General features: G+C 38.5%; 1 protein-coding gene across 2 annotated transcripts in view; it reads right to left on the bottom strand.

Moving 5' to 3' along the window:
- LOC107601293 (unconventional myosin-X-like) overlaps window positions 1-24,900 on the bottom strand; it is a 49,812-nt gene that overhangs the window by 8,751 nt on the left and 16,161 nt on the right. Inside the window, exons 3-8 of one of the 2 annotated variants that reach the window (XM_016293435.1) lie at window positions 13,599-13,687; window positions 7,788-7,970; window positions 5,572-5,729; window positions 3,817-3,940; window positions 934-1,252; window positions 87-294 (exon numbers count right to left, since the gene is read on the bottom strand). In XM_016293435.1, coding sequence (XP_016148921.1) covers window positions 87-294; window positions 934-1,252; window positions 3,817-3,940; window positions 5,572-5,729; window positions 7,788-7,970; window positions 13,599-13,687 — 1,081 coding nt within the window. Of the gene's footprint in view, window positions 1-86; window positions 295-933; window positions 1,253-3,816; window positions 3,941-5,571; window positions 5,730-7,787; window positions 7,971-10,416; window positions 12,074-13,598; window positions 13,688-24,900 lie in introns of those variants that run through there. The other variant, XM_016293436.1, reaches the window with a different exon arrangement.

The following is a 24,900-nucleotide window of genomic DNA, read 5'->3' as shown; positions in this document are numbered from 1 at the left end:
TAATGAATAATCCTCCGTGTGCCAATGGTGGCACATGGGCTTAAGGTTCCCAACCCCTGCTATAGAGGAAACGTTTGATGCAATACCTCATTAGCCGTGGTGTGCGAGGTGATAGGTATCTGGCAGCAGCCCGGTCCAGGGTAGTGCACAGTACACAGTATCTCCTGCCTTCCCATCAGCCCCTGGATCTCCTCCCACGAGGGCACACACTCACGGCCGCGCGTCTTCTCCAGAGCCTGGGCTATGAAGGACGCGTAGCTCTCCACCTCCGAGTCCACACTCAAACTCTGAACCCTGATAGCAGAAGAAAGGGATTTTAAGGACCATTTCCATCATTTCGCATCTAAACCGCAAAATTTCCCTCCAAAAAATCAGAGGGAAGTTGTGTGGCCTCTCTGTTTAGTTTGTCTATTTGCGATATGAAGTGTCAGCCACTTGGTAATCACATGCATGGCGGAGGCCCTTTTTGAGTTAAGTAAACACATGCGGGAAGCGTCTGGGGGCCTCAGGAGAACAGAGACTCGTCCATCTCCATTACACCAGCCGCCTCTGTAATCAAAGCCCTGTGGTCAACGCACCATTTCCTCACGGCACACTCGTTTATTTAGCCATTCTCTTATTTTCTGTCTACCCTCCGGGCCTGGCAGTACTTTAAGAGTTAATTAGCCATGAGATGCAGAAAGCATCGTGCCGTTTCCCAACCCCTCAAGGAGAGGAAAAGAACGAGCGAACAGGAAGTGCACTTTCCAATCCAGTCAACCTCAGGCAGCCCATATTTCCTACACACTCGACCGCAGGACCGGAGGCAGTTGTGCGTGTTTATACTCAAGGACTTCTAGGTAACGTTTATGTGTGTATGTTGAGATCCGGCTGGTGGATTTGTGAGTGTACACATTCAGTGCACTGTGTAGATTTGTGATGTGGGTAACCCACCTCTTCAGGTGAAAGCGTAGGTATCGGAGTATGCTGCAGCTGGGCAGGAAGGTGCAGCTCATGCAGGTGAGCAGCTGCCAGTATCGGAGCTGCGGATTCGGCTGTGTCTGTGTCTGCGTCTGGACACGTAAGTTGGTAACGCTGGTCTGTTTGATAAGCTGGCAGTAGAGTTCATCTCGGAGTGGCCGGAGGTCGAGGCAGGTCTGGAGGATCCCCTGTATGAGAGGAACGGGCTCACGGGCCAACTCCAACTGCTGGAGGCAGTTAAAAAGCCTCACCGCCTCTTCACGGATGGATGTGTAGCCTTTACCTGCCATATCTATGAAGAAAAGTAAAAGAAGGTGTGTTAACTGTGTATATACAGTATATTTTGTAGTCACTAAAAATTCAAACTTTGGATATTTCAACTTCTTTATTCAATAACTGTCCTGGAATATCACACCTTTGTCTCTGTAAATGGTCAAATAAAAGTGGCTGGTGGTCAGATTCTTTGTTTGTCCAATCAGAATGCCTTTGAGGTGCTTTTTTGCCTGTCAATCATTTTGTGCATTCAGAGTGGCAATTCATATATAGAAAGCCAGATGCTGAGAGCAAGATAGATAAACTTGAAGCATTTTTCATGAATTTGGTGCAAAATGCGTCAAGAATGCCTTTATATAGCCAAATGTCATTCAAGTCAGTCTTCTTGAACAGAAATTGTGATTACATTTCTTCACTATTGTGATGTATATTTCAGTGTAACAGCTGCTTGATCAAGAAAAAAAAACGGGACTTGATTTTGTCCTTCTGGAATTGATTTGATCATTGGATGCTTTTGTTATTTGCTGCAATCTCATGTCAGCAAGTTGCTGGAGGGGAAAGGTCATCAGCTCGTTCCTCAGATATTCTGCCAAAAAACATCAAGTTTGATTTTGATTATCATGTCTATTACGCTGAAATCTTGCGTTTTAAAGCATATTAGTTTAAACTTCTGATATACGGATTTCTGAGCGCACACATCCAAAGCACACGCACAGAAAGCGCCTGTCACACAGCAAGTTCTCTTTCATGTCTTATTGCACTGAACTGTCAAATACACACAAGTACAGTATATATTAAAAACATAAACCGAATTACAAAAACAGTCACATGTTTATATTAGATCTGTGTGGCAGCAGCGTAATATACAGTAAGTAAATTAATAAATCTTCTCTGAGGCTGGGACTCTAAACAGTGTTCTGTGCTCGTCAGTGCAGCCGAAGACAGATCTCGAACTTTTGCCATGGTGCTAGAACTGGTACACCGTTGTCGCTTGCAAAAACACAATGGGTGGAAACTTGCAGATTAAGGGGTGGTAATATTATAATAAGATCCCCTTTCTACATCATAGGGGGAGCAAAATCTGAGCGGCACGTTTTTTCACAAGCTTGCAGAGAAAGGCTTACCAAAAAAATTACTGGGTTGTTCTTTTTGACGTTTTCTGGGTTAGCAGAAGCACCGGGGGCACGATTATAGCACTTAAACACGGAAAAAGTCAGATTTTCATGAGAGAAGGTAAAAGAAATAAGAATGGTTATTTCTGATTTCATGGCGAATTCAAAAAAACAGGAGACCAAAAAACATCGGTAAAGTTTTTCATTTCGTAAAGGTTTTCAAGGAAGCTGAGAGCTTCAAAGCACTTGAAATCAGATGCAGATGCAGAGTTTGCTTTGCTTCTGCTTGACAGGTAAATATATTGCTTGGTGACCATGGTTACACCAAAATGGCAGGGTTGTAGAAAGAGGGGGTGTGTCTAATCTGATTGGTTCATTGGTTCAAATGTTCTTTATGTGAGCATTGGTGTGTATATGTGATATATGCAACATAAGTGTGTGTGTGTGTGTGTGTGTGTGTGTGTGTGTGTGTGTTTGACTCACGTGTGTGGTGGAGGCTGCCATAGGGGAAAGGCAGCAGTGGGGCGTAAAGGGGGCTCTGCGTGTACCTCAGGATGGGATTATGTTCATAGATGTGTTCTACAATTTCTGGATTGAATTTATTCTCCTGTACAAAAACAACGCACATAAACACACATAAAGCAATGCAAGGTCAATTAAACACCTTGATATATAAATAAACTCAAGACAGATATATCTGCTGTGTATCATTATATCCCCATAAACACATGAGCTGTTTGTTATGGGGTCTGTAATGAAATGATGGAATGATGTTTTATATGGAAATGTTGTGTTTGGGAAAACGGCTGAGGGGGGATGAATGAAAGGGAAACAGATTTCATCTTACAGATGGACTTGACAACCCTGGTTGTTGTTGAATAATGGCAGTTTATGTTTGTTGGGACGTTTGCTTATAACAGACATGATAAACCAACCTAAGACCAGTTAAATGTGACAAGACCTCCTGCCGTAACCACTATGTGCTGTATGTGTGAGTTTATGAGAGGTAAAATAAATAGTACATACATATATAAACTTAAGATTACAACATTTTCATCAAAACAAAGCTTATTTTATTGTATTATTTTTAAAAAGCAATACAGCAAAAATATAGTGTCTTTTTGCAAAGACTATATTGAGAATAAAGCTCAGCCTCCCTTATCTTGTTGTTAAAATATTTAATATCCATGCATATCTTATCTATAAGAGATATATAGCAATCAGCAAGGTCGTTTAGGGGTCTGGGCACTTAACATTTCAACCACTGCGGTTTTCACGCCTGTCTGTCTGTCTGTCCGTTTATGTGCGACCTCAATGGGATTCCGGGTAGTTCTGTGGGCTAGCAACTAGCATCCTATTAATACAGATCTATCCAAGAGTGCAGGCATTACATCATAACAACAGGGTTATTCTCAAGAGCTAGTGTGTGTGTGTGTGTGTGTGTGTGTGTGTGTGTGTGTGTTTGACTCACGTGTGTGGTGGAGGCTGCCATAGGGGAAAGGCAGCAGTGGGGCGTAAAGGGGGCTCTGCGTGTACCTCAGGATGGGATTATGTTCATAGATGTGTTCTACAATTTCTGGATTGAATTTATTCTCCTGTACAAAAACAACGCACATAAACACACATAAAGCAATGCAAGGTCAATTAAACACCTTGATATATAAATAAACTCAAGACAGATATATCTGCTGTGTATCATTATATCCCCATAAACACATGAGCTGTTTGTTATGGGGTCTGTAATGAAATGATGGAATGATGTTTTATATGGAAATGTTGTGTTTGGGAAAACGGCTGAGGGGGGATGAATGAAAGGGAAACAGATTTCATCTTACAGATGGACTTGACAACCCTGGTTGTTGTTGAATAATGGCAGTTTATGTTTGTTGGGACGTTTGCTTATAACAGACATGATAAACCAACCTAAGACCAGTTAAATGTGACAAGACCTCCTGCCGTAACCACTATGTGCTGTATGTGTGAGTTTATGAGAGGTAAAATAAATAGTACATACATATATAAACTTAAGATTACAACATTTTCATCAAAACAAAGCTTATTTTATTGTATTTATTGTATTATTTTTAAAAAGCAATACAGCAAAAATATAGTGTCTTTTTGCAAAGACTATATTGAGAATAAAGCTCAGCCTCCCTTATCTTGTTGTTAAAATATTTAATATCCATGCATATCTTATCTATAAGAGATATATAGCAATCAGCAAGGTCGTTTAGGGGTCTGGGCACTTAACATTTGTCTGGGTGCGGTTTTCACGCCTGTCTGTCTGTCTGTCCGTTTATGTGCGACCTCAATGGGATTCCGGGGAGTTCTGTGGGCTAGCAACTAGCATCCTATTAATACAAATCTATCCAAGAGCGCCGGCATTACATCATAACAACAGGGTTATTCTGAAGAGCTACTCGCTGCCTTCGAAACTATTTCCAGAGACACGGTATACCGAGGAGCACATCTATAAGTGTAAAATCACTAGCCAACAAACTAAGAATAATATAGTGGGGCAGAAAGATGACAGTGGGTGGGGTTTAGATGGTTTACACACCATGTCTGTATATGTGTGCCATCCTGAACTGGTCTTTAGGAGCTAAGCTGCCATATATATATATATATATACACACACACATACAGTGGAGACAAAAAAAACTATTATATTATCTTACATTATGCACTATTTTCCAAAATCTGACTGGGGTCAATAAGATTTTTAAATATTTTTGGAAAAGTTTCACATGCTCAACAAGGGTGCATTTATGTGATCAAAAATACAGTAAAAGCTGTAAAATTGTGAAATATTGCTTGAATTTAAAATAACTGTTTACTATTTTAATATATTTTAAAATGCTATTTATTCCTGTGATGGCAAAGCTGAATTTTCAGCATCATTACTCCAGTCTTCAGTGTCACATGATTCTTCAGAAATCATTCTGATATGCTGATTTGCTGCTCAAGAAACATTTCTTATTGATGTTGAAAACAGTTCTGCTGCTTAATACTTTTAAGGAAACTTTCAGGATTCTCTGATTAAAAGAAAGTTCAAAAGAACAGCATTTATTTGAAATAGAAATCTTTTATAAATGCCCTTACTGTCACTTATGTTCTATTTAAAGCATCCTTTCTAAATAAGTGTGCGCATGCAACATTTACAATCCCTCTTGATATATGTTTGACATGCTGTCATGTTCATCTCTGTTGCTACTTGTTCTCTCACCTCAATGTCTCGTATGAGGAGCAGTGTTGGCGTCTCAACCGGCGCTTTGCTGTCTATGACTTTCTGTACAGCGCACGCCCAGTGCACCGCCTCATTGTAGTGCTTTGTGAAGAGTCTGTAGCAATGTTTGCGGCCATACACTGTCAGACTCCAGTAACCTGTCACAAATACACATTAAAGAGGCCCATATTTAGTGCAACTCTTTAAAAAGTGCCATTCAACAAAGAGGAGCAATACAAAAATAGCATCTCCTAACAATTAGGAGAGTACATAAACAAAGAAAAGCAAAAAAACAAATAAATAATGCAACAAAACATATACTGTTTCTGATTAAAGACAAAGGTCCTAGAGCTCCAGCATACTGACAACCTCATATTTCACGTGTCCGACCTGCAGTAAATGTGTTCAGATGTTCTGAGAGAGCTGGATCTAGATCTTTTATGAGGATCTAACTAATATCTCATTTCTCCCCTGTTGTTAACTTTGGCAGTCAAAAGAATGAAGCTTTAGTTCAAAACACACTATTTCTTTACAATCTCCATGAAGTCCACCAATCTCTCTAGACTGTTTGGGGGCAAGTATTCGCTCTACACAAGCACTCGCAAAGAGCAATATCTAGCCAATTAAATATTTTACAGCAGAACAATGTATATTCGCTGTTGAAATTCATTTCTATGACTATTTCATGGTTACATTCCCTGATATTTCCAGGTTTTTCAGAACCAGTGGGTGTTCTAAAATTTACAGGCCAAACTATTTGGTGTCCACTGTAAACATCTCCGATTTATTAGGCAAAAATTGTACCTCATTAATGTCTTCATTAACAGATCTGTTTTACTCTCTGGACGAGCCAAAGCATTAGCCATGGTATTATATGACAACTTTTTTGTTAAAAGAAGGACACACACACACACAAACACACAAAGCTTTACTTTCAAACATACACTTCTATCTAGGAAAGTTAATCTGGGAAAAGTTCTGAGTTCTGTGGACAGTGCTGGTTAAAAGTTTGTGTGCGTGTGTGTGTGTGTGTGTGTGTGTATGTGTATGATTCAGAACTCAAGCTGAGTATGTGCCATGTGAACACACACACACATACATATACAGTATGACTAAGCCTCTGAGTCTGTCTGGTCATTCCCTACAATCTTCCCAGACAACAATGCCTCTCGTTTGTCTGCCTTCATTTCTCTTTTGGTCTTCTCATACAATCCTGCATTTCATTTCCTCAATCAAAGTCTTCCCACAAGAAAGAATTCCCACCAATGCCGACAAGAGATCAACAGGTCTCACGGTCGCTTTGTGCCTGTGATCTGTCCAGAAGATCAGCTCTTTCTGAAAAAATGCGTGTCACTGTGAGTGCAAACCCAAAAATAGTGAGTGAAATATTGTTTATATTCCACTGGACTATGAATTCTGGCTCACACCATTTATTGACCAGGACAAAGAGTGACAAACAAATAAAGTCATCCTGGGTTTCTGTAGGCTTTATGAAAACTTTTTAAAGACCTTTTTAAGACCAAGTAAAACAATTAAGGAATACATTGAAGAAAACATTATATCAATATGTTCTCTAAATGTAAATCTCAAGGGAGTAAACAATTAACTTTCAACCGATCTCCATCACTGAAAAAAACGAATTCCAAACCATTTTCAATCAAAAATGGCTAGTAAATTACACAAGCAATTACAAAGAAACAGCAAGTAACACTTTCAATTAAACATTATGTTTTAAGTAGAAAAACTGAAATAGTATTTTCTTGGGGTGTTCGTTCATACTGACACAAATTTTGTCAGTATATTTTTGTGGTGTCAAAATGTTTGAGGAGAGGTTGATTGTGGAATTTCAAAAAAAAAAAATTATAATAAAAAGGAATATTATATGATAAAAATCACCAAAACAACCTTAAAATCATCACCCAAGTCATGAGAAAACGGAGGATGTGGTTTTAGTTTTATGCTCTTTCACCTTTCAGTGCAGAAAGAACTGTTTCGACTGATACCTTATTTATCCCTAAAATGTACATATTAGTTATACAGAAAAAAAACATGTACCTTTAGGGTACTATGGTACCCCTTCCAGGGGTAAATAAGGCAGAATATTTTCCCTTTAAGTGTGACAAGCTGTTGAACCCCTAAATGTACAATCTTGCACACTTTTTCTGAGAGTGTAAAAACAAGACTAGACCGTCCTAGTTTAATTGCAGACGCGTTACCTGTCTGTTTGTAGGTGTGTTTATCCGGCCACAGAACTGAACAGAGGGATGTGAGTACTAGCGTGCCCAGTCTGCGAGCATCACTCTCCGGGCCGCTGTAGTAGTCAAGAGAGTCTGTTGTCAACACAAACCAGAACCTCCTCTGCCGGAGCCAAGCTCCCTGCACCTCCCGCAGGAGCCAGCCTGAAAAACAAAACAGAGGAGAATACCCATATTATACATGATAAATACTGTTACAGACCAATCAAATAAGAATATGGAGATTCCATTTCAAAACCTGACAGAAATGAATGATGTTTCATTTGAAATATCATTCTTTGAGAGCTAGTTCCCAGCGCTCATGCAGAGTCAGACTGAGTGATCATGGAAAAAGGCGAAACAGCACAAACCAGCCCGTCCACATCCAGCCGAGAGCAGGATACCAACACTCCACTCACCCAACTTAATAGAGGGTTGTGTTAAGGTCACACTAGGGATACAATCTCCCTCCAGACCTTCAGAAAGTTTGTTGTCTATGCACAAATGTGTATCAGAGCCAATAATCAAGAAACATTTCATGGGAAAAGTGCTTTTTTTTTTTAGTAAACCTTCATGACACTTGGACAATGTTACCTTTTTTCCGCTGCTGCTTGCAGATGCATTGCACCTGCTACCTTTCCCTTTGAATATGTGTGTGTGTGTGTGTGTGTGTGAGTCAGCCAGACAGATAGACTGGGGGAAGACTGTCTTATTTAGCAGCTCTGCGGGCCAGCATGAGACAGGCTGGCGGAGCATTTGGACCCCTCTACACTAATATTACTCTGCCCTGCTTATTATTACTCATTACATGTGATTGAGTATTATTACCACTCCAGTGCAGCAAATACTGCATAGCACTCACATTTGCGCACTCTGAGATCATGGACAACTCTGAATAACACACACACACTTAAATCTGTGGTCAGCAGCTTAAGTGTTGGTTAATAATGTCTAACTGTCTCAAATTCTCAATTGGTGTGTCAGCCAATTCGTGTGTCTGATGCGCGTGTGTGTACTGGGGACTATGGACTGTTCCCGAAAGTGAACTAAAGCTGACAAAAACATCCTTTGGGTAGATTTGAGTTTATACTAAATATATTATTTGTAAACTTACATGTAATTACATGTAAACATGTATAGTGTTTTTTAATGGAAAATGTAATTGTAGGTATAGGAGTCGCAGATTGATCAATATTGGTATTTCACCACAAATACAAATAATACTGATTATTTTTAAGTGTTAAATAATCAATGTGTTGTCAACTGATAAATATTGTTTAGTTTCTGTTTTTATTGACATAGTATTACTTGAATATTACTGTAAATGTAAATTCTGAAAGTAATTCTGAATGTTACAAAAGTTTACAATTTCAAATAAATGCTTTTCCACAGAAATATTGACAATGAGAAATATTTCTTGAGCATCAAATCAGCATATTAGATTGATTTCTGAAGGATCATGTGACACTGAAGACTGGAGTAATGCCTGCTGAAAATTCAGCTTTGCAAATATAAAAAGTTACTTTATAATATTTCATAATACTTTTACGGTTTCATATTATTTTGAATATTTTTGATCAAATAAATGCAGCCTTGGTGAGTATGAGATTTCTTTCAAAAACATAAAAAAAACTATTTGTGACCCTGGAGCACAAAAGCAGTCTTAAGTAGCACAGGTATATTTGTAGCAATAGCCAAAAATACACTGTATGGATCAAAATTATAGATTTTTATTTTATGCCAAAAATCATTAGGATATTAAGTAAATTCATTGTTCCATGAAGATATTTTGTAAATTTTCTACTGTAAATATATTTAAACTTAATTTTTGATTAGTAATATGCATTGCTAAGAACTTCATCTGGACAACTTTAAAGGCGATTTTCTCAATATTCTGATTTTTTTTTGCACCCACAGATTTCAGATTTTCAAATAGTTGTATGTATCCTATCCTAACAAACCATACATCAATGGAAAGCTTATTTATTCAGCTTTCAGATGATGTATAAATCTCAATTTCGAAAGATTTACCCTTATAACTGGTTTTGTGGTCCTATTATTTTGGGGTCACATTTAATAACTAACTTTTGAACAGTTGCATGTTTATCTGTACACCTGATAATTACCAATAATGATAAAGTTGAATATTAATATCTAATTACTATGTTAGTCTATTTGGGTTAGTTTATACTAATTATAATTATCTTTATATAAAGACAGTAGAAATATATGGTATGTCCTCATTTAGATGGCTCAGTGTGTGTGTGTGTGTGTGTGTGTGTGTAGACATTGTTCAGCCTGCTGCACCCTGGTTTATACAGAGGTAGTTATGAGTCAGATTTGAGATTAACTCACTACAGATAAAGCTGCCAGTGTCATAAAGTTTAAAACACAATTCAACCTTTGAAATTGTAATCTACATGCTGTAAAACTGAAACAAGTACAAATCTAATTTTCTTCAGATTAAGGATTCCAAGTAACCAGCATAATAAAAAGGGGGGCATAATTCACACAAATGCACCAATGCATGCAAAGAATCAGTTTAGTTTTACAGCCATAATGACTTGATCTGGTGAATCAGAGTTATTAAGCAGAAGAATTTCTTCCTCACCCTTCACAAGCACCTCAGGGTCTTCATCCATTGTCATTTTGCTCTTCTGTGTGATGAGACTTCTCTTCTCCTCAGGAACTCCTGACAGACTGAACAACATGAAACACAACACAGACGTCAGCAGTGTGCCTACTGTAACCCAGTAAGTACTGTACGGCCCCCTCCCCTAACCCCCAAAACACATACACACACACACACACATATATGCACACCCATCCCTTGAGGGAAGTTGGGGTCAACATCACACTTCTGCTGCTAAAACAGACCCCAACATAGCACAAAACCACTTCACATATGCAGACATTTCACATCTCACACACAAACACAACGCACACACGCACATCTCTCCACCCTCCACCACCATGGCCAGGCAGGCACAGCTTTATCGGTCTGGCAGCCAGGGAAAAGACTGAAAATAAACGTGACTAAGAGACGCCAAGGACACTCGCACGCAAAGAGAGAACTAGGAAGAGCTTAGGAGAACAAGAGTGGTCTAGAGGTACTGACAAGAAAATAGTTGTCAAATAGTCATCACTAAAGTTCACAGGGCCTGGGACAAAAATGTCATGGGTGGGTCCACTTTCCCTCGGGGCTCAATAAATATGCACTATACTATAAAGGACCTTAGTAGGACACTCCTCATCATTTTAGACTTTCTTTAGGAATTTTTGCCCATTCATCCAGCAGAGCATTTGTGAGGTCAAGCACTTATGTTGGAGAAGGCCTTGCAATGTGTTCAATGGGGTTGAGGTCAGGGCTCACAGTCAAGTTCTTTCAAACCAAACTTATCCAACCAAGTTTTTATGGACCTTGCTTTGTGACCTAGGGCACAGTCATGCTGGAATAGAAAAGGCCTTCCCCAAACTCTTCCCACAAATTTGGAAGCATTGCTCAAAATATCTTGGTAGATTTTCCTTCACTTAAAGTTAGAAGCCTAGCCCCTGAAAAATAGCCCATTCCATTATCCCTCTTTCAACAAACTTTACAATTGTCACAATGCTGTCAGAGAGGGAACGTTTTCCTAGCATCCATAATTAGACTGCCAGAGAAGCCAGATTCGTTACTTCACAGAACAGGTTTCCACTGCTCCAGAGTCCAGTGGTGGCGCGCTTTACACCACTCCATTTGACGCTTGGCATTGTACTAATTGATTCGAGGCTTGCATGCAGTTGCTCGGCCATGGAAACCAATTCCATGAGGCTACCGCCGCACAGTTTTTGCGCACGTATTATTGCCAGTAGAAGTTTGGTACTCCTCAGCTATCGAATCGCAACTTTTACGAACCATGCGCCTCAGCGCTCTGTGACTTTACGTTGTCTTCTGCTTCACGGCTGTATTGCTGCTGTTCCTAAACACTTTCACTTTCCAATAATACCATTTACAGTTGACCATGGAATATTCAGCAGGGATGAAATTTCACAAATTGATGAGGTTGTTTCTTGCAAGAAACAACTCATGTCATCATCAACATGGATAAAAATCAAGGTTTTTAAATGGCTAATTGTACACCTGGACTAAAAGACTCTTGTTAAGAACAGAATAACAGCTTGTAATGAGCAGGTAAAAGATTAGTCAGAGGACGTCATTAGCTAACAAATGATAGATGTTTTGGGGAATGCTGGGAGCACAAGTACCTTGAAGTAGACAGTGATGGATGGATAATCACTCCGATAACACTGGCACCCAGACAGTCTAAAACACACACACTTTGGGCTAAAAAGGAGGAATTGAATGTGACAGTGTAGGTTAATCAAATGAGACATTCCTGAATCTCCTGTTATCTAAAGTCAGAACTTAATTTGGCACTAATTATCTGGACTTGCTAGTTTCTCACCAAAATTGGCCATTTGTTAAGTCAATCAAATGGAGAGTCCTCAAAACTAATTTCCTCATACTGATGCTCTGGAAAAACATCATGGTTTGTAACCAGAGATCATGATCATTGACTGGCCCAGTGTCTCTAAAATATTGACAATGAGAAATATTTCTTGAGCATCAAATCAGCATATTAGATTGATTTCTGAAGGATCATGTGACACTGAAGACTGGAGTAATGCCTGCTGAAAATTCAGCTTTGCAAATATAAAAAGTTACTTTATAATATTTCATAATACTTTTACGGTTTCATATTATTTTGAATATTTTTGATCAAATAAATGCAGCCTTGGTGAGTATGAGATTTCTTTCAAAAACATAAAAAAAACTATTTGTGACCCTGGAGCACAAAAGCAGTCTTAAGTAGCACAGGTATATTTGTAGCAATAGCCAAAAATACACTGTATGGATCAAAATTATAGATTTTTATTTTATGCCAAAAATCATTAGGATATTAAGTAAATTCATTGTTCCATGAAGATATTTTGTAAATTTTCTACTGTAAATATATTTAAACTTAATTTTTGATTAGTAATATGCATTGCTAAGAACTTCATCTGGACAACTTTAAAGGCGATTTTCTCAATATTCTGATTTTTTTTTGCACCCACAGATTTCAGATTTTCAAATAGTTGTATGTATCCTATCCTAACAAACCATACATCAATGGAAAGCTTATTTATTCAGCTTTCAGATGATGTATAAATCTCAATTTCGAAAGATTTACCCTTATAACTGGTTTTGTGGTCCTATTATTTTGGGGTCACATTTAATAACTAACTTTTGAACAGTTGCATGTTTATCTGTACACCTGATAATTACCAATAATGATAAAGTTGAATATTAATATCTAATTACTATGTTAGTCTATTTGGGTTAGTTTATACTAATTATAATTATCTTTATATAAAGACAGTAGAAATATATGGTATGTCCTCATTTAGATGGCTCAGTGTGTGTGTGTGTGTGTGTGTGTGTGTAGACATTGTTCAGCCTGCTGCACCCTGGTTTATACAGAGGTAGTTATGAGTCAGATTTGAGATTAACTCACTACAGATAAAGCTGCCAGTGTCATAAAGTTTAAAACACAATTCAACCTTTGAAATTGTAATCTACATGCTGTAAAACTGAAACAAGTACAAATCTAATTTTCTTCAGATTAAGGATTCCAAGTAACCAGCATAATAAAAAGGGGGGCATAATTCACACAAATGCACCAATGCATGCAAAGAATCAGTTTAGTTTTACAGCCATAATGACTTGATCTGGTGAATCAGAGTTATTAAGCAGAAGAATTTCTTCCTCACCCTTCACAAGCACCTCAGGGTCTTCATCCATTGTCATTTTGCTCTTCTGTGTGATGAGACTTCTCTTCTCCTCAGGAACTCCTGACAGACTGAACAACATGAAACACAACACAGACGTCAGCAGTGTGCCTACTGTAACCCAGTAAGTACTGTACGGCCCCCTCCCCTAACCCCCAAAACACATACACACACACATACACATATATGCACACCCATCCCTTGAGGGAAGTTGGGGTCAACATCACACTTCTGCTGCTAAAACAGACCCCAACATAGCACAAAACCACTTCACATATGCAGACATTTCACATCTCACACACAAACACAACGCACACACGCACATCTCTCCACCCTCCACCACCATGGCCAGGCAGGCACAGCTTTATCGGTCTGGCAGCCAGGGAAAAGACTGAAAATAAACGTGACTAAGAGACGCCAAGGACACTCGCACGCAAAGAGAGAACTAGGAAGAGCTTAGGAGAACAAGAGTGGTCTAGAGGTACTGACAAGAAAATAGTTGTCAAATAGTCATCACTAAAGTTCACAGGGCCTGGGACAAAAATGTCATGGGTGGGTCCACTTTCCCTCGGGGCTCAATAAATATGCACTATACTATAAAGGACCTTAGTAGGACACTCCTCATCATTTTAGACTTTCTTTAGGAATTTTTGCCCATTCATCCAGCAGAGCATTTGTGAGGTCAAGCACTTATGTTGGAGAAGGCCTTGCAATGTGTTCAATGGGGTTGAGGTCAGGGCTCACAGTCAAGTTCTTTCAAACCAAACTTATCCAACCAAGTTTTTATGGACCTTGCTTTGTGACCTAGGGCACAGTCATGCTGGAATAGAAAAGGCCTTCCCCAAACTCTTCCCACAAATTTGGAAGCATTGCTCAAAATATCTTGGTAGATTTTCCTTCACTTAAAGTTAGAAGCCTAGCCCCTGAAAAATAGCCCATTCCATTATCCCTCTTTCAACAAACTTTACAATTGTCACAATGCTGTCAGAGAGGGAACGTTTTCCTAGCATCCATAATTAGACTGCCAGAGAAGCCAGATTCGTTACTTCACAGAACAGGTTTCCACTGCTCCAGAGTCCAGTGGTGGCGCGCTTTACACCACTCCATTTGACGCTTGGCATTGTACTAATTGATTCGAGGCTTGCATGCAGTTGCTCGGCCATGGAAACCAATTCCATGAGGCTACCGCCGCACAGTTTTTGCGCACGTATTATTGCCAGTAGAAGTTTGGTACTCCTCAGCTATCGAATCGCAACTTTTACGAACCATGCGCCTCAGCGCTCTGTGACTTTACGTTGTCTTCTGCTTCACGGCTGTATTGCTGCTGTTCCTAAACACTTTCACTTTCCAATAATACCATTTACAGTTGACCATGGAATATTCAGCAGGGATGAAATTTCACAAATTGATGAGGTTGTTTCTTGCAAGAAACAACTCATGTCATCATCAACATGGATAAAAATCAAGGTTTTTAAATGGCTAATTGTACACCTGGACTAAAAGACTCTTGTTAAGAACAGAATAACAGCTTGTAATGAGCAGGTAAAAGATTAGTCAGAGGACGTCATTAGCTAACAAATGATAGATGTTTTGGGGAATGCTGGGAGCACAAGTACCTTGAAGTAGACAGTGATGGATGGATAATCACTCTGATAACACTGGCACCCAGACAGTCTAAAACACACACACTTTGGGCTAAAAAGGAGGAATTGAATGTGACAGTGTAGGTTAATCAAATGAGACATTCCTGAATCTCCTGTTATCTAAAGTCAGAACTTCATTTGGCACTAATTATCTGGACTTGCTAGTTTCTCACCAAAATTGGCCATTTGTTAAGTCAATCAAATGGAGAGTCCTCAAAACTAATTTCCTCATACTGATGCTCTGGAAAAACATCATGGTTTGTAACCAGAGATCATGATCATTGACTGGCCCAGTGTCTCTAATGGAAGAGCCCGATCTCTCTCTCTCACACACACACACACACACACACACACTGTATGTGTACTTATATTAATATTTTGGACAATATCAATAAGCTTATTTTCATGATATGACCGGTAACAAAATGCTGAACAAGCTAAATCAAGCAAACTAACATCAACTGTTTTAAATGCTACATGTGAATTTAGGCATCACAACATTTTAATGTACAATATGTAAAATTGCTGTTCATTTTGAATTTTGCTCAAGATTTAACTGTGTTATTAACTGTTATCGTTAAATGCTGACAAATGTGAATATGTAAAATTAAATATCTGCTCTGCATTCTGGCTCCAGTCTTTCTAAAGCTGTATTTTGAAGCCTGCCAATCTGGTCTAAGAGTATGTTGCCTCTTCATTGACCTTAGATACGATAGCGGTGTCTGAATATTTTTGTGTTCTTTGAATATCTTGAACCCCCATCAGTGTTCTGTACATTTATTTACAGGTCTGTTTACAAGTGTATGCGTGTAATGGAGATGCAGTGGTAGATCCCTGTGGATTTGCATCACTCTCTAATTTAAGTTGAAGCTCAGACGGAGTCAAGAGTTTACAGACATCCATCAGAAAGAGAGAGAGAGAGAGAGAGAGAATGAGGGAAAGAGGCAGGCAGCACAAAAAGAGGAAGCCTCCAATCGCAGGAGCTGTGAGGGCTGGAATCAGCCAGTCAGAACCTGCCAGAACCGGTTCATGGATCAGAGCAGAATCAAGATCAACAATCCGGTTTTAACAAAAAACCTTCTCTGTCCTGCAGGCATGAGAACAACCCTCATCCTAATCTAGACAGCATTAACACACACACTGATAAAATGAGCTGAGGTCTATCTCTGCTAGAGGCCCCTGGAATGAGACCAGCGTGCAGATACGGACAAACATTCTCTGCTATATAGAGACTTTAGAGGGCAGTAAGATATCTTATGGATTGATATGGGGTATAAAAGTGGAGATGAGCTTTATGACTCCTGTCTCGGGGGGCTAGAACTGTTTTACTATCTCTGTCTAGACTATCAGTAAAACTAAAAATGTTTTTTATAAATATGGAGTTGAGAGAGGTCTGTGATGGTGACCTAAAAGGACAGATATTTTTGTGCTAAACAGAAAAACCGGAGCAGCAGGCGATGACTGATCCAGGTCGGCACACGCCTCATTTCACTTAAAGGCTATAGAGAGATATGAAACACTGACTCATCGGATTATCTCTTACCTCTGTTCAGGACATGACAGTACAGGAGCCTGTAATACTCAACACAGAGTGTGCACTACAAAGTAGGAACTCACAATCCAAGTCCTGTTTCCAACAGCAAGCACATGCATCGGCACTGCGACATAACTCCAAAAGCAGACTTACAATATGCACTGGCATTGTTTTTGCTACATAAGAGCTGTGGCTCTGATTTCTGAAGTGATTTCTGGGTTGTAGCTGAGAATTTAGTTATAGCAGCGAAGATAGATTGATAGATAGATACTAAACTGGTATACTGATACAGTGCGAAGGCACTGATACCAGTTTAGTATACTAAACTGGATTACTTTAAAGGCTGTTAAATTGGAACAACTCATTTTCAGTTAAAAAAGGTAGGATAGGGTGAAATTTTTCATCTCATTTTCATCTGTAACTTCAAAATCACCCAACATCGTTGTTTTACCTTTTTTTGTAAAGGCTGCTTGACTGGTCTTTGTATGTTTGCTTTGTAAACACTGGGTTGGTGCTTCCATCTACGTCACCACCACTTTCCAACGTGATTACGTAATGCGTGAGGTCGAGCTGGCGCAAGATGAGCATTTGTGGTTAAAAAGTATAGAATTATTTGTATTTAATTTTTTTTAGAAAATGGCCGATCGTTTCGCTAGAGAAGACCCTTATTCCTCAGCTGGGATCGTGAGCCCTTTGAAGCTGCACTGAAACTGCAATTTGGACCTTCAATCCGTTGGTCACTGTTGAATTCCACTATATGGAGAAAAATCCTGGAAAAATCCTTTTACTCAAAACCCTTAAATTTCTTTTCAACTGAAGAAAGATCAGGAAATCAGTGGAAGTGAACTAAGCATTTAAATGTTAAGAAATGTGCAAAGTTGTACTCCAAATAAAGTTTAATTATAAATTTTTATATCAGTAAGTATCGAGTGATATGCCAGTAAACATGTTAATAGAATTTAACTATACTTGATACATAAATGTATTTTAAATATATTTATTTTTAGAACCAGAGATAAAGCAATGGACAGATTAATAGATAAGAACTATACCATATCCAACTTAAGACGCCTACACAGTAAAGAATGGCTCTTGATAACAGAATGGTTTCTAATGGGGCTGAAGAACCTTTGTTAAAAGCGCAGGCATGAACGCAAAACCTTGTTATCTACCTTTTCTCTGGGAAAATAGTTAGTGGCTAAAGAAAGCAATAAGAAAGGCAGGAAGTGAGGGTTACAGTAGCTGGCCTTTGGCGGTCTAAACAGCGGTGCCCTTCTGAGTGAATGAACCACTCTAGATCAATATAAGCAACTTGGACCCCAGAAGCCAAATAACATGTAACACAATTATGTTGTCGATTACCTAATAATACCAGCTCCCGATCAACACGAAGCAGGTCACGTCTCATTCAAAAGTATACGTATATACGCAATAGTGAACACACACACGTGTCAGTGCAGTTATTGTGTGTCTGAACTTGAAATGCCACACCTACACGCGAAGGCACTGATAAAGCACAGGGTTTGGCGTGGTGTGACTGTTTGATCCATTGTAAAGGATAAGAGTGGCGCACAGTGACATCAGCATGGCAGTACGCCAAACCTTTGCACCCTGACTCTGCCTTTCCTGTCAGCTGAATGAGGGTGAAGAAACTAATACTTGCTCTATCCAAAAAGGCATGCAATGAATGAGCCATTGCCATTCCGACTGAAAAGTCAGTGGTTTTAAATGATGATGCGATCATTTTTAAACTATTAATGTGTATCATGATGAAATTATCATGAATGTTTACAGAGTGTGTGGATATGTTTGCCCAAATTAATATTTTATTGATCAGACATTGATCTGTGATTGCTTAAGAGACTTTATGGAATTCTCATTTGCGTTTCATATAAGTATCAACTTTGTCCCAGATGTTACTCCTACAATTAATTTGGAGACATAAAAATGTAATTGTAGAACTATAAAATGTATGTGAACAGCACAGCTCAAATACTGTTATTCAGTATGGGTTGAATTTAAATTCAAAGTGATATTCATATAAAAATGTTCCATGATGTGAATAAAATTGGCAAAATGCTAGAAAAAAAGCATATGCTCACTTGAGGCAGATACAGTTTTTATTTAGGAAGAAGACATGCATAAACTACAATAGAAACACACCAAATAAATTCCTAGGTAAAAGTCACTAAACGTGACTAAACAATTTGCATCTTAATTTTTCCTATCAAAATGATTGGCTCATTCACTGTTGCTCTCTAAAGTATTTACAGTCAGTCACTTATTGTGCTCCAAAACATAATTAATTCATCACATTTAATAAAAGAGTGGCTTCCCCAGTGTATACCACTTCCATTTCTATTTTGTGCCAATTTCCCTCCATTTCTATAATGTTCACACTTCCTAAGAAATGTTTAACACAATTTTCGCAGAAAATAACTTGGATGAAATCATATCTATTGCTAAGATCTGTTATTTAAAAAAAATGTCCATTTGCTTTCTATTTAAACTTGTTGTGTAAGAGAATCAACTGGGACATTTGGAGGTCTAATTTGTCATTTTCTTTCCGATGTGAGACTGAAGATTGAAGTTTATAGCCAGATTTGTGTTGTGTGATCGTGTGAGTGAGTATGTGTTAGATGTGGAGGCGTGTTTGAAGTTTATGTCTGGAAACTGTAAAGTAGAGGTTTATTCAATAGACACAGCTGGAACGCAGGTTTGGACTGGTGTAGTGGATCTGTAAAGAGGTGAGGGTTGTGAGATAAATGTGTGTATGTGTGTGTGTGTGTGTGCGTGTGTGTCTACAAGGTTTCCACGGCTGTCCAATCAAACCCATCCCAATCCTACCCACTGCTGCCCACTCTTTTCCCAGAGTCCACAGCAGTGGCCCCCAAGAGGGGCCTGCGAGTCGACTTCCTGTAAGAGGGAGAGCAGAGCAGGAAGCAATTTGTCACACAGGATTAAACGACAGGAATAATAAAAGGAGGAGAGGAAAATGAGTGCGCCTTTCTCCAAATCTAGACATGGAAGCCTTGAGGGAGAAACAGCAAGAGAGAAATACAAATAAATGGAAATATTAGATAAAGCAGCCTAGACAAAATATTAAATAAACCAAACTGTCAGTCAAGTGGGATGTTGACTTTGCTGACACATGGATAGAGACATGGACATCAATTCCGACTCATAAGATGGTTAAAGAAATTGAGAGAGAGGAAGAAAGAACAGGAAGGACGATTTAGAAGGGAAAGTGGAAAGCGCTGCAGAAAATGTAGCTGTTGTTTGGTGAGAGATGTAAAATGCAACACCCTGAGCACTGATTTGATGAGGGGAAGAAAGGAAAATAAGCAAATTGTGCTTGTTTACGGAAGTGAAAGCAAATTCACCCTGAGAAACCTATGCAGTCCAGCTGCAAAACCTTCTCTCTCCTTACTTTACAAGTACAAAACTGTGCCTGGACATTGAGAGACTCAAACTAAAATGACCTGGAAACCAGTTGAGTAACTGACGTCCTTTTATAAGCACAATTACAATACACAAAGTTATTTTAATAGTTTGGGGTCAGTAAGAAACATTTAAAATAACAATTAACGCTTGTATTCAAGGATGCATTAAATTTATCAAAAGTGACAGTAAAAATGTATGTTAGAATAGATTTCTATTTCTAATTAATGCTGTTTTTTAACTTTCTATTAATCAAAGAATCCTGATGAAATGTCACAGTTTCAGCAAAAGTATTAAGCAACACAACCCATGTCAACCCTGATAATATTAAGAACTGTTTCTTGAGCAGCAAATCAGCATACATTTACCATCACAGGAATAAAATGCATTTTAAAATATTTAAAACAGAAAACTATTATTTTAAATTATAACAACATTTCATAATTTTTTTTAATGTATTTTTGATCAAAGCATGAGAGATTTCTTTCAAAAACATCAACAAAATCTTACTACAAACTTACTGAATAAAGAATAAAAATACATAGAAATCAATTCACATAAGTGTATTTCAGTTAGATGTGGTGCAGTTGTGCAGCATATGAAAAATAAATTGGAATAATATTAAAAGCCGAAGAAGACCGATTTGAAGATTTAAGGATAAAGGCGTGAGGTGGCTGTATGAAACCATTTTGTGGTTGGAGACGTGAATTGAAATGTTTTGTATGTTTTCGGTGGAATAGCGTCATGGAACTGGAAACTCTGGTTGGTAATACTGCCAAGCAAAATGGTTCATATGAAGGCAAAGTAGCACTGTGTGTGTAACCCTCCCTCTCTGACGCTCTCGGTGGCATAAGCTCACTAACCCAAACCAGCTGTGTGGCCCACACTGACAGGAAACTGATCAAAGAAATGGAGGGATGGAGGAAAGGTAAAAAGAAGGGAAACATATTTTATGTGTTCCTCCATAAATGTCTGCTAAATAAAGGATATTCTTTTGTGTGTAACTTTTACTGCCAATTCCATGTGACTTACAGTAACAGACATCAATAGCCTGATTAATCAATGGTTAACACAATCATGATAAAAGCTAATATAACCCAGTTATCCATTATACACACACACACACTAGATTGAAATAAATCATTGGTTTGTTACAGGAACACAATATCAGTTTTAGACAGCTAGCCTGTGAAAAAAAAGGCTAACTGCTAACTCCCCCATGGTCATAGCATTATTAAGACGTGACAAACAAAAAAGAAGTAGGCGTTCTTCATTCTTTGTTACACTGAGTGCATACTTCTCTCTGTAGTACACTTAATCTCTATAACATTATTCTCTATAGTACACTTGTGGTATGTTGAACTGTAGTCAATAGATGATTGATTTTAATCCAATTAAAATGAAGTGCTGCTTGTTTATTAATTAAATAAGCAATGTCCTTGCTGGAAGGCCTGTGCACACTTGACCACATGTGCATACAGTATATGTAGTACTGCAATGTAGGAAAGCAAAATTATCCAAAAAGAAAGTAAATGTGAAAAAAAGCCCTCTGGGGACATTCTGGAATGCCCTCAATTTATTCTAAAAGTTTTCTTTCAGGGTTTCTAGTAATTATATATTTATTTATTTGGGTTATTTTCTAGTAATTATAATTATTAATTATAATAGTTTAATTAAAGTTATTTTTTAGATGTGTGTGTGTGTGTGTGTGTGTGTGTGTGTGTGTAAATCTGCTCAACATTCGCGGCCACATTTCACCACACAAAGAATTAGAAAATTAAAATGTAAAAATTACAAAACAATTATTTACAATCATTATTAAAGGGGTCATGAACTGACTTTGTTTTTATTTTATACTGTTCTCTGATGTCCACTTAAAAAACACATCATAATTTAGAAGTAATAAGCTATTTTCTGTCCTGTTTTAACCCCCCTCATCTGAGTGCTCTGTTTGAGTGTGGCGGATTGTAGACTCAGAAGTAAACGCCACTGCTGTGATTGGCTAACAGTTGTGTATGTTTGACAGTCTACATCCTTCACAGATGGACGCTGCTGTGATTTAGGTTAAAAACGCATCAATACTCAGTACATATCAAACGATCTGTAATAACAGACAAAGCAGTAGTGACTTGTGTGTTGCGACATTACTGTCAGATCCAATATAGTCAGCACTGCATCGTCTTTCAATTTCAATCTTTCTGAAAATCCCGCGTCAAATTGTGCCTTGTTTGAGTTCTTACTGACGTGGTCTGGATATTTATTAAAAATAAAAGTTAATTCACTCTTTCCTAACGTTGGGATCAGAAGGAAGGCAATGCAAAGACGGTTTTTACACAAATTGGCACTGCGCAGCATCTTCTTGTCTTCAGATCACCTTTATCATTTGGTTTCTGTGTAGACCTGCGCATTCGCCTCTCTCATAAAAACCACATGCATGAACGGGGCCAAACAGGCAGTGATGTCGAGGCGTTGATCTTCTGCAGAGGCGGTGCTTATCCACATTATTACGTCATAGAGTCGTACATTTCACAAGCTATTGTTTTGGCAGACAACCTTCAATATAAGCTGTTTTTAGACTAACGAGAAAGATTTGAGTTCTGAAACTTACAGGATGTTTTATAGTACAATGACCTCTTATATGTCAAAAGATCAAGGGAATTTTGTTTTCTCATAGGGCTGGGCGATATAAAAAGAACCAAAGATGATATAGCTAACCAAAGACGATATAGCTAGGCGATATAGCTACACAATGTATCTTCGATATAATGTTTCATATCGTTCGGTATCGATAATTATTTACATTTCTTATTTCCTTTTTAGAATGTCATGGAAAAGTTCATTTCAGTAATTCAACTCAAATTGTGAAACTCGTGTATTAAATAAATGCAATGCACACAGACTGAAGTAGTTTAAGTCTTTGGTTCTTTTAATTGTGATGATTTTGGCTCACATTTAACAAAAACCCACCAATTCATCTCAACAAATTAGAATACTTCATAAGACCAATAAAAAAACATTTTTAGTGAATTGTTGGCCTTCTGGAAAGTATGTTCATTTACTGTACATGTACTCAATACTTGGTAGGGGCTCCTTTTGCTTTAATTACTGCCTCAATTTGGCGTGGCATGGAGGTGATCAGTTTGTGGCACTGCTGAGGTGGTATGGAAGCCCAGGTTTCTTTGACAGTGGCCTTCAGCTCATCTGCATTTTTTGGTCTCTTGTTTCTCATTTTCCTCTTGACAATACCCCATAGATTCTCTATGGAGTTCAGGTCTGGTGAGTTTGCTGGCCAGTCAAGCACACCAACACCATGGTAATTTAACCAACTTTTGGTGCTTTTGGCAGTGTGGGCAGGTGCCAAATCCTGCTGGAAAATGAAATCAGCATCTACAAAAAGCTGGTCAGCAGAAGGAAGCATGAAGTGCACCAAAATTTCTTGGTAAACGGGTGCAGTAACGTTGGTTTTCAAAAAACACAATGGACCAACACCAGCAGATGACATTGCACCCCAAATCATCACAGACTGTGGAAACTTAACACTGGACTTCAAGCAACTTGGGCTATGAGCTTCTCCACCCTTCCTCCAGACTCTAGGACCTTGGTTTCCAAATGAAATACAAAACTTGCTCTCATCTGAAAAGAGGACTTTGGACCACTGGGCAACAGTCCAGTTCTTCTTCTCCTTAGCCCAGGTAAGACGCCTCTGACGTTGTCTGTGGTTCAGGAGTGGCTTAACAAGAGGAATACGACAACTGTAGCCAAATTCCTTGACACGTCTGTGTGTGGTGGCTCTTGATGCCTTGACCCCAGCCTCAGTCCATTCCTTGTGAAGTTCACTCAAATTCTTGAATCGATTTTGCTTGACAATCCTCATAAGGCTGCGGTTCTCTCGGTTGGTTGTGCATCTTTTTCTTCCACACTTTTTCCTTCCACTCAACTTTCTGTTAACATGCTTGGATACAGCACTCTGTGAACAGCCAGCTTCTTTGGCAATGAATGTTTGTGGCTTACCCTCCTTGTGAAGGGTGTCAATGATTGTCTTCTGGACAACTGTCAGATCAGCAGTCTTCCCCATGATTGTGTAGCCTAGTGAACCAAACTGAGAGACCATTTTGAAGGCTCAGGAAACCTTTGCAGGTGTTTTGAGTTGATTAGCTGAATGGCATGTCACCATATTCTAATTTGTTGAGATAGTGAATTGGTGGGTTTTTGTGAAATGTGAGCCAAAATCATCACAATTAAAAGAACCAAAGACTTAAACTACTTCAGTCTGTGTGCACTGAATTTAATACACGAGTTTCACAATTTGAGTTGAATTAAATTAGCTTTTTCACAACATTCTAATTTATTGAGATGCACCTGCATATATACAGTGGGTACGGAAAGTATTCAGACCCCCTTAAATTTTTCACTCTTTGTTATATTGCAGCCATTTGCTAAAATCATCAAGTAAATTTTTTTCCTCATTAATGTACACACAGCACCCCATATTGACAGAAAAACACAGAATTGTTGACATTTTTGCAGATTTATTAAAAAAGAAAAACTGAAATATCACATGGTCCTAAGTATTCAGACCCTTTGCTCAGTATTTAGTAGAAGCACACTTTTGATCTAATACAGCCATGAGTCTTATTGGGAAAGATGCAACAAGTTTTTCACACAT

This window comes from Sinocyclocheilus grahami, unplaced genomic scaffold, assembly GCF_001515645.1.
Source record: "Sinocyclocheilus grahami isolate Dianchi unplaced genomic scaffold, SAMN03320097.WGS_v1.1 scaffold302.1, whole genome shotgun sequence".
NCBI lineage: Eukaryota > Metazoa > Chordata > Actinopteri > Cypriniformes > Cyprinidae > Sinocyclocheilus > Sinocyclocheilus grahami.
Note: the sequence above shows the minus strand (reverse complement) of the source record. Positions and strands in the feature narration are given on the sequence as shown.